The sequence below is a fragment of the Rhamphochromis sp. 'chilingali' genome (assembly GCF_963969265.1).
Source record: "Rhamphochromis sp. 'chilingali' genome assembly, chromosome: 15".
Classification (NCBI taxonomy): Eukaryota; Metazoa; Chordata; class Actinopteri; order Cichliformes; family Cichlidae; genus Rhamphochromis; species Rhamphochromis sp. 'chilingali'.
The window spans coordinates 19,374,305-19,383,811 of NC_137942.1; the positions used below are offsets into that span (position 1 = coordinate 19,374,305).

Sequence of the window (9,507 nt, forward strand, 5' to 3'; positions counted from 1 at the left end):
AGTAAACTTCCTGCCTTTATGACCCTTTTGGTCACACACACACACACACACACACACACACACACACACACACACACACACACACACACAGTTTTAACCTTTTGTGACCATAGGTGTTTTTTTTTTTACAATGGGTGTTTGTTTACAGTTTTTGCCCACTGCTTGAACACATTTTGCAAAACTCCGCTCTCTGTGCCAAACTGTACACACAAGTACACATGACACAACACTGGGAAATATACCATTCACATCTGTGCCAAATTGAAACTCTACTCCCAAAACCTAAACTCTGCTGTCAAAACCTGACATTCCTTTGTCAAAATGTAACTCTGTTGACAAAATGACACATACTTGCATCATATGCAAACACTGACAGATCAGGGGGAACACACTAGTCTTCTTTATATAAAACACTGCAGTCCTTGATTTCCATTGTTTATTCAGAAGGCACATTTACAGGAGACACATTTTCAAACAACCAAAAACGCAAATAGACCTACTCAATATTGTACATTGCAGTACCATGAATTCAGATAAAGCAAAAAAAACAACAACAACACAATAATACTGCAATAGAAAAAACACTATACTGTAAACACAAAAAACCATGACAATTGTGCATAAGTGGGCTCTGTTGGGGTCTGGCCACAGGACCTCATCAACATCGCAAGCAATGTCCTCTCCCGCTAGGCACCGGGGAAAATATCCTCTTGCATGTCGAAACCATCCATGGATCGCTGTCACCTCAATGTCGCCGCAGGCCTGTTCCATTGCCTGCAGAAGAGGCATGCGGGCATGTGGTTGGCGGTCATATACTCGCCATCTCCAAGCCGAAAAAAAATTCCTCTATAGGGTTCAAAAATGGTGAGTAAGGGGGCAAGTATACCACTTCAAATTGATTGTGGTTGGAGAACCAGGCCTGGACCAGAGCAGCCCGATGGAAACTGACATTATCCCATATCACCACAAACCTGGGCTGATCTGGTCTGTTCTGTACAACTATATCATGGAGAGCATCTAGAAATGTGAGTATGTGTTGGCTATTGTATGGACCTAGTATTGCATGATGATGCAGAAGCCCTCGAAGGCATATGGCGGCACATAATGTGATGTTTCCCCCGCGCTGCCCTGGGACGTGCACAATTGCCCTTTGGCCAATTACATTACGACCCCGTCGTCTTGTTTTGCTCAGGTCGAATCCAGCTTCATCAATGAAAATGTATTCATGAGGCTGTGCAGCTCCATCCATGGCCAAGATTCTCTGAAAAAAAGGGGAACATATCACTGTACTACAGTGCTACACATACAGCACCCTCACCCCATCACACAGGTACCTGTGTAGCTCTCAGAATAGATCCATGTGGTACTGATATGGTACATATTCAGCTGCTACTGGACTTCACCAATACTCTATTGTAAATGTAAGGGACAGTTACACGTACCCGTACATATTCAGCTCGAAGTCCTTTGACCCTGTCACTGTTCCTCTCGAATGGGACTCTGTAGAGCTGCTTCATGGTGATGCTGTGTTTACCCAAGATGCGTCTGATGGTGGTGATGCTCACATGGTCTATGTTGCTGAACACTCGCCTGTCTGCAAGTATTTTCCGTCGTAGCTGGTGGAGACGGATGGCATTGTCTGCCCTCACTAGGTCCACAACGGCAAGTTCCTGCTGTTGTGTGAACAGGCGTTGCCGTCCTCCCCCAGAAGGTCTTCAAGTCATTCTGGAGAAATACAACCACATATTGTCATTGGTTTGCTTATTTTTCTTACAGTACTTTACTGTATGTACTGTGTCATCCACTGTACAACACTGTACTTCAATATAAGGAATCAGCCACTTTGGCTGCAAAAGGAGCATTAGCACCCCGTACACTTGATATGGTAATGTGATATACTGTAGAACAGTGCTATGGAACCATCTGAGTAGAGCAGAAGGTATGGAGGTGAAGACAGACCTGTTTTCTAGTCGGAATGTTCGTATTACAGATGCCACTGTGAAGCGGCTTAGATGTGGGTGGACTCTCTGCCCAGCTTCCCTCATAGTCAGGCCATGGTTGATGACATGGTCCATCAAAGTTGCTCTTATTTCATCAGAAATATGGGTCCGTGCATGGCCTCTTTGGCCTCCTCCTCCTCTACCTCTTCCTCTTCCTCTTCCTCTTGCTCTCCCTCCATCCATGCTAGCAAAGTTCTTGAAATGGCTACGCTGAGGGCTTTTTGTAGTTGGCTAATTGGTGTTCGGTTTTGCAAGTAAGTGCCTTCAGGTGTGTATTTGAGTGGTTGCAATTACCCGATGTGTTTTGTATTTTGGATACATGTGTTTTCCGAATGGCACCCTGAAATTTCATTTTGTGAGCGAAGTGTCTTATGTATGAAATGGAGTGTAGCATGCAGGACCATGTGTGTTGCATAAAGGAGTAGGTGTGTTGCATAATTGGAACTGGGGTGCAAAGCAGCGCTTTTGTTTAAGGTAGGGGTACATGTGTTTGAGGTATGGTAACAAAAGCTTCAACTTGTGTTACTTTAGTCTAGGCATGGGTTCATGGTGTTCAAGCAACGGGCAAAAACTGTAATTGGAATAAGTTTCTAAACCAGCGGGGCCTGTGGAAGCGCAGACGCAACAGAATACTTGGCTTGACTTTGACTCTTTGTCAGCATGGCTACAGTGGTCAAGTAAAACCTGGAATGTTTTCTGTTTTCCATGACTAGTGATGAATAGTGCTAGCTTTTGGAGGGCATTTAAAAAAATTTTTTTGTTAAACTATCAAACCGGGACCTCTACACACATTACTATGATTTGATAATAACTGTGACTTATACGGATTAAACAGAGTATCAGTACACTTGGAAGCTCTCAGTAATTAGTAATTTGTTCCCACATGATCTTAAAAAAATAAAAAAATCATAAGCAGACTTGGTTTTGAGTCAAAGCCATGTTGAATATTAGTTTGAAGTGGAAAATGTCCTGTGTTATAATTTAATTAAATTAATTAATTTATTTATTATGGTGCTTGACCCCATTCATCCACCACATGCAATGGGACTCATTGTGGCATCATCTCATTTTGCAGTTGGCTTTACTTTCTTTCCCATGTCATAATTACTTCGTCCACTAGAGTGCAGTGCTACACTATAGTTGGACTGCATGTCCTACCAAACTGCTGCACTATCAAGTCATGCTTTACAGTTTTTTCTGAATGCTTAAACCCTAACTGTGATTCCTGTAGCACAATCTCTAAAACTATTCAGACTTATAGCAAAACCACTCACTGAGTTTGCAAAACTAAAAGCACAAAAACTGCTTTGCACTCAGTTTGCAATTTTGTAACACACACTTTGCAAAACTGTAGGCACAATTCACTGCACAACACTCAATTACCAAATTTCCAACACACTCCTAGCAAAAGTATACACATGTATGGCTATCATTAACACTAATTTGCCAACTGTCTGGCACACTTTCACATGTCAAAACTTTCTTAGATAATTAGTTCACTTTGCAATCAGCCTAAGCACTATAATACAGGTAAGCTGTGTGTGCGGAGTACAATGGAGGGAGCAGAAAGAGTGAGAAGTAGAGGAGGCCGAGGAAGAGGACGTGGAGGTGAAGAAGTAGGATGAAGAGGACGACAAGGACAAGGAGGAGCAAGGAAGACGAGGAGGGGGGAGAGGAAGGGTAGGAAGAGTAAGAAATAGAATTGCTGATGACATCAGAGCTACAATAGTGGACCATGTAATCAACCGTGGAATGACCCTGAGGGTAGCTGGCCAACGGGTCCAGCCTAAACTGAGCCGCTACACTGTAGCAAGTACCATAAGGACATCTTGAAATGAGAATCGGTTAGTACAGTCACTTTGCACAAAGATTTGTAGCACTGCCATATGCCAATGAGAAACACACCAATACCATTGATGTAAAAATACTGAAATTGTTACTTTACAGAATTGCTAGATGACCAGATGCTGGGGGCAGAGGAAGCATGTTCACTGCAGACCAAGTAACCCATATAGTCATTATGGCGATTGCAAATAATCCTATACTTGGAAATAAACACTTGTGTTTGTTTTGATGTGTTTGAATAAACACCAGTACTTGAAGTTTGGATCCCTCTATGCTTATGGATCTATGACAGAAGTATGAGCTCAAACTGACATAGCCTACCTTGTGCACAGAGAAAGCAAAAGCCAGATGTGTTTTGTATTCATACCATCAGTGTGCAGTTGGCGCATTGTGTGCTTAGTAGATGATGGCTTGTGTGTACTGTTTGATACGGAAACACCATTTTTACGAAGGTGTGAAGAGTTAATCTAGCTGTGTTCGCTTTTGCAAGAGAACTACAATGTTTTGATTATTGGGTGACAGGTTTTCTTATTTGTGTGAAGAGTTTTGCAAAATTAGGCAATAGTTACAAAAAATGTGCTTAAGCAATCAGAAAAAACTGTAAAAATACTGACAGAAAGGCATTTCATACACATGGAGCTTTGTCTCACTCTTGTGGAAAATCAAAGTAATACAACATGATGATGCACAACACAATTTTTCAAAAGATAAACAGTTTTATATTAGTATGTGTCATTACTTGTATTCTGTAAGGCAAGTTAGCATTTTTCTTAATTCAAGAAGAACTGAAGATAGTTAGTTATTTGTTTTCTTTATTGATTTTTAATGCATTTCTCACTTGTCTTACATACATGTCACATCTAGCACAAAACTAAAACACAAATGCCAAAAATTGTAAAGCATAAACAATGTAATCAATAACAATGGAAAAACAAAGCATTACATGTTCAAACTAGTCAGGACAGGTGCTGTTCAAACCCCCAGAACTTAGACATTTCAGTCATAATACATGAACCGTCCTGTGAACATCATGATTTAGTCTGAAAGAAAAAATGAGAGAGCAAATGTAATCCTTTAGTGACAACTTTGTATTGTTTTCTCTTGAAATAAATAAAAGAAACAACAGCAACTTTTATTATTATTATTATTATTATTATTATTATTATTATTATTATTATTATTATTATTATTATTATTATTATTATTATTATTATTATCATCATACTATATGCTCCAAGATTAGTGGACTAATCATAATGAAAGTTTGCATAAACATTGCACAGGGAAATTTGAGTGCCAACATATATATGGCATATACACGTATTTCATTCAATAACCAAAATTGTATATATTTGTCATATTTGAAAGTTCAACTAAGCACCAAATGGAATATCATAATACAGTTTTAGAAGCTGAGAAAAAAAAGTAACTGGATTCCTTTAGGTTTTGTGAAGATGTTGCTAGGCCTAGCAGCGCCACCACTTCCTGAGACGCCTAAAGCTTGCCAACCTTCCTCCTCCCATCCTCACCATGTTCTACAGGGGCACCATAGAGAGCATTCTGACCAGCTGCATCTCATAATCCTGCCCATGTTTACGAAATTTAAATTGTTATTGATCCTTTTACCTTAGTCTTAAAGTGTATATTTATTTCTTACTCTTCTTATATTTATTGTTTTTTTTGCACTGAATGGAACTGGAACCTCGTCGTCTTGTCTCTCAATATACTGTATTGTTTAAAGCAGAGATGACAATAAAGTTTGCTTTGACTTTGACTAAAGTCAGGAGAACAACTGAGATAATCCATCCACAATGTGAGGTTAGTCATTAACATACTGGTGCATGGGCTGCGCTGTACACAAAAATGCATTTTCTCCTCCTGTAAACGGACACATAAACGGACACACAAATGTGTGTATGCAGAAGCAGGGAATAATATGCAGAAGCTGAGATAAATAATGTGCTACAATGTTCATACTATACTGATTTTCTATACAAACAAGTTCCTTATGCGCATATACTTTTACTTAGCACTTTTACTTTGCACATTGTCCAAAAGAAAATTGGATTCCTGTAGACACAAAAGGAAATAACTGAACTGCAGAGCTTCAGTGCTCTCTTCTGAAGTCCATTGAGCAGGTTAGGGAGGAGAGGATTTTGTCTAAGCTAACATCCATCATGGACAACAGCTCCCATCCCCTGCCTGAGACTGCATGAGCACTGAACAGCTCGTTCAGCAGCAGACTTTTACACCCACAGTGTAGGATGGAGCACGACCACAGGTCATTCTTACCAGCAGCTGTCAGACTCTATAAGACAATTTAACATCCTTTTGGTTATCTTATCTCCGTACAATTTATTCTATACATATTTCTTTACATTGTTACCTGTATATACGAACTTCAGTTGCTTATGTATATAGGACCACTTTGTGTCTTCCTTTTATATTTTATATTTCCCCCTGCTATAAGAGCTGTGTAACACCCAAATTTCTGGGATAATGAAGGTTTATTCTTGTCACGGTCCAGCAGATCTGCCTGAGAAATAATCTGCTTTGTGTTTTCTCTTTCCTCTCTTCCCCTCTCCCTCTCTCTCCCTCTGTCACCTGGGCGGAGTTCATTGTGGGCTCCCACCTTTGGCCTACATACCTGGGAGATGGGTAACACCTGCGTCTCATTAACTGGCCTTTACTTAAGGGAAGAATCGAGACTTCTCTTCGCTGGATTGTTGCTTAACCTGTGTCAGTGAAATCCTGGCTGAGACACTGCAATCTAGTTCCCTTGGTTTTGCTTCTTGTGTTAACACATTGTTTTCCTGTGTACAGACACTGTGGACCTGCCCTTGTTCCTTACAAAGATTCTGGTGTGAGAGAGGAGTGAGAGACTGGTAAGACACCAAGAGAGACAGAAGAGGAGTGAGACTGTTCACCTGCTTTTCCCTGTGGATTCCCTGGAGCCCTGATCCCTTGTATATAGCACTTTGTCACTGTTGTACATTTCACCCGGTGTTTGTGAATAAACCCTTCCTTTGAGCCAAGGAGTCCTGTGTTTAAGTCCCTCCAGTTAATGTGACTATTCTATTCTATTCTATTGTATTCTATTCTGCATATAAATTGACTGGCAAGCAAACACAGATTTAATATTAAAGTTAATTAAATGTATTAATGCTCAGTGAAAGTGGAGAGAGACAGGCAGAGATCAGTAAGGACAAGGATTATGTAGACAGACGGAAAGAAGCATACTACTGTTTTTCAGACAGGCGCAGAGGACAATAACATTAGGACAGTAAGTAATTAACATTTATTTATATATCACTTTTCATAGATAAAAATCACAAAGTGCTTCACATTAAAACCAGAAACATAAATAAAATAAAAATATAAAACAATGACAAAAATATTAATTAAAAGCTTGTTTGTATAAAAATGTTTTTAACTGCTTTTTAAAAGAGTCAATGAAGTCTACACAGCATTAAACACAACAGAAAGAGCCCTGGTGCCAGTGGCTGAAAAGCGTGTTTTGAACCTATGGGACCAACATTAACCTCTGACCTGACGATCTAAATGCTCGGGAAGAAGGAGGTTTCAACAGGTCAGAGATATACTGTGGAGCTTCACCATATAGAGCTCTAAAAGTTAAAACTAAAATTTTTAAATGAAACCTAAAATGTACTTTTCAATAATATGTGACCTCTTGTTAGTACCAGTTAAAAGTCTTGCTGCAGCATTCTGTACAGTCTGAAGGCGATCCAAAGCTTATTTGCTGAAACAAGTAAAAAGACCATTACAATAATCCAGATGAGAAAAAAATTTATAGCATGAATAATCATCTCAAGTTCTGCCTTTGACACCAGTAGTCTGAGTTTAGAAATGTTTCTTAGATGATAAAAACAGTTCTGAACCAGTTGTTTCTCAAGTGACATTGAACTGTCAAATATGACACCCAATACAGCGTATGAGTGAAGAATTAAAAAAAAGACAATGTACCAAAGCTTAATAATCATGAGCAAGACTGCTTGGATATATTCTAGTTCTCATTCCACCATGTGTGTGTGTGTGTTTCCACAAAGTCTATGAAAAAATTATGAATTTTGAAATATTTAACAATATTTCATGTTATTTAATGAGGTGAAATATTTGATTTTATGTTGGTTATGTTTTTTTTTGTTTGAATAAGTTTGGGTTTTGGTTGTAAGTTCAAACAGTTATTCCTCTCTGTGTTGAGATTATTTATCAACATAAGCAGCTTGGGGCGCATTTACGATAAAGTCAGCCTCTACTATAATTTCTTCAAAAAACAAAAACTGGAGATTAACTCAATAACTGACTCTTATTAGAAGAAGCAATCACTAGATGTGGCCCAGTAATTATTTATAAGAAATATTACTTCAGAAAAAGCGCACTGAATAGGTTTACTGTAGCAATGTACTTTGTATGTGATGTATATAGAATTCAAATAACCTAAGAAAAGGAAATTAAATGACTTAGCATAAGTCTTACCAATTGGATCAACAATAGCCTGTGCATTCCCAGCAGCGTGATTCACAACACATCGGAAATTCTGTTGTGTATCCCAGTCCTGTTTCCTCACTCGGACTTGACTGACTCCAGTATAAACATCGCCTTTTTGTACTGAAGGGTACTGGATGAAGTCTGTCAAGGCAGTGTCGCCTTTGGTCCACGAGAAAGTCACTGCAGGTGCACTGAAGTTTACTGTAGCAATGTATTATGTATGTGATGTATCAAGAGTTCAAATAACCTAAGAAAAGGAAATTAAATGACTTAACAAAAATCTTACAGACTATAACAATATCAGCCTGTGCATTTATGTGCAAATTCATTCAAATTGTTTAGTTTTGTATATGTTCACAGAGCTTTCATGTAAACTTTTATAAGTCAAATAGAATAAGATAAACTGATTAAATGTGAATTAGCATAAGGCTTACATGTTGGTCTGACAGGAGTCTGTGCATTCCCAGCAGCGTGATTCACAACACATTGGAAATTCTGTTGTGTATCCCAGTCCTGTTTCCTCACTCGGACTTGACTGACTCCAGTATAAACATTGCCTTTTTGTACTGCAGGGTACTGGATGAAGTCTGTCAAGGCAGTGTCGCCTTTGGTCCACGAGAAAGTCACTGCAGGAGGGTTAAAGCCGGTGGCAAGGCAGCCAAGAGTGACCATATCTCCACTTTCAGAACCACATGGTGCCAGAAGAAACACAGTGGGTGCAGTTGCAGTGGCTAAGAAAGGGGAGACAACAGTAATTAAGATACCAGAATAGAAATACAATAATATACCACACATTTTCACTTAGAAGTGATTAAAGAGAAAACACTTGAGCTGATTATGTTGCGTAATAAATCCCATCTTGAAATACATTACATTTTAAATGTTTAGCATTTCAAATGTCCTGATTTATGTCCCATTTCGTTGATCACTCTCCATTAGTGTTAAATATTAATATTATATAGTAATATATATATTATTATATACTAATAAGTGTCACTTCTTTAGTAGTCTACACAACATCATTTTGTAAGTTATTTTAAATGCATAATATGGACAAAAATCAATCACAAAAAACTGAAATAAGTAAAAAGAATAGCATATATACATCTTATTGACAGTAATGGTGACCAGACACAGAGTGATTTCATCTTCA

General features: G+C 38.7%; 1 protein-coding gene across 1 annotated transcript; it reads right to left on the bottom strand.

Moving 5' to 3' along the window:
* Nucleotides 1-745: 745 nt before the first annotated feature.
* LOC308411387 (uncharacterized protein) lies at nt 746-9,026 on the bottom strand (the record flags this gene model as incomplete). The annotated part of the gene is made up of 4 exons (XM_080905266.1): nt 746-774; nt 1,054-1,261; nt 1,443-1,713; nt 8,932-9,026. The coding sequence occupies 4 exons, from the start codon at nt 9,024-9,026 to the stop codon at nt 746-748; spliced, it is 603 nt and encodes a 200-aa protein (XP_080761392.1).
* Between the last annotated feature and the right edge of the window lie 481 nt (nt 9,027-9,507).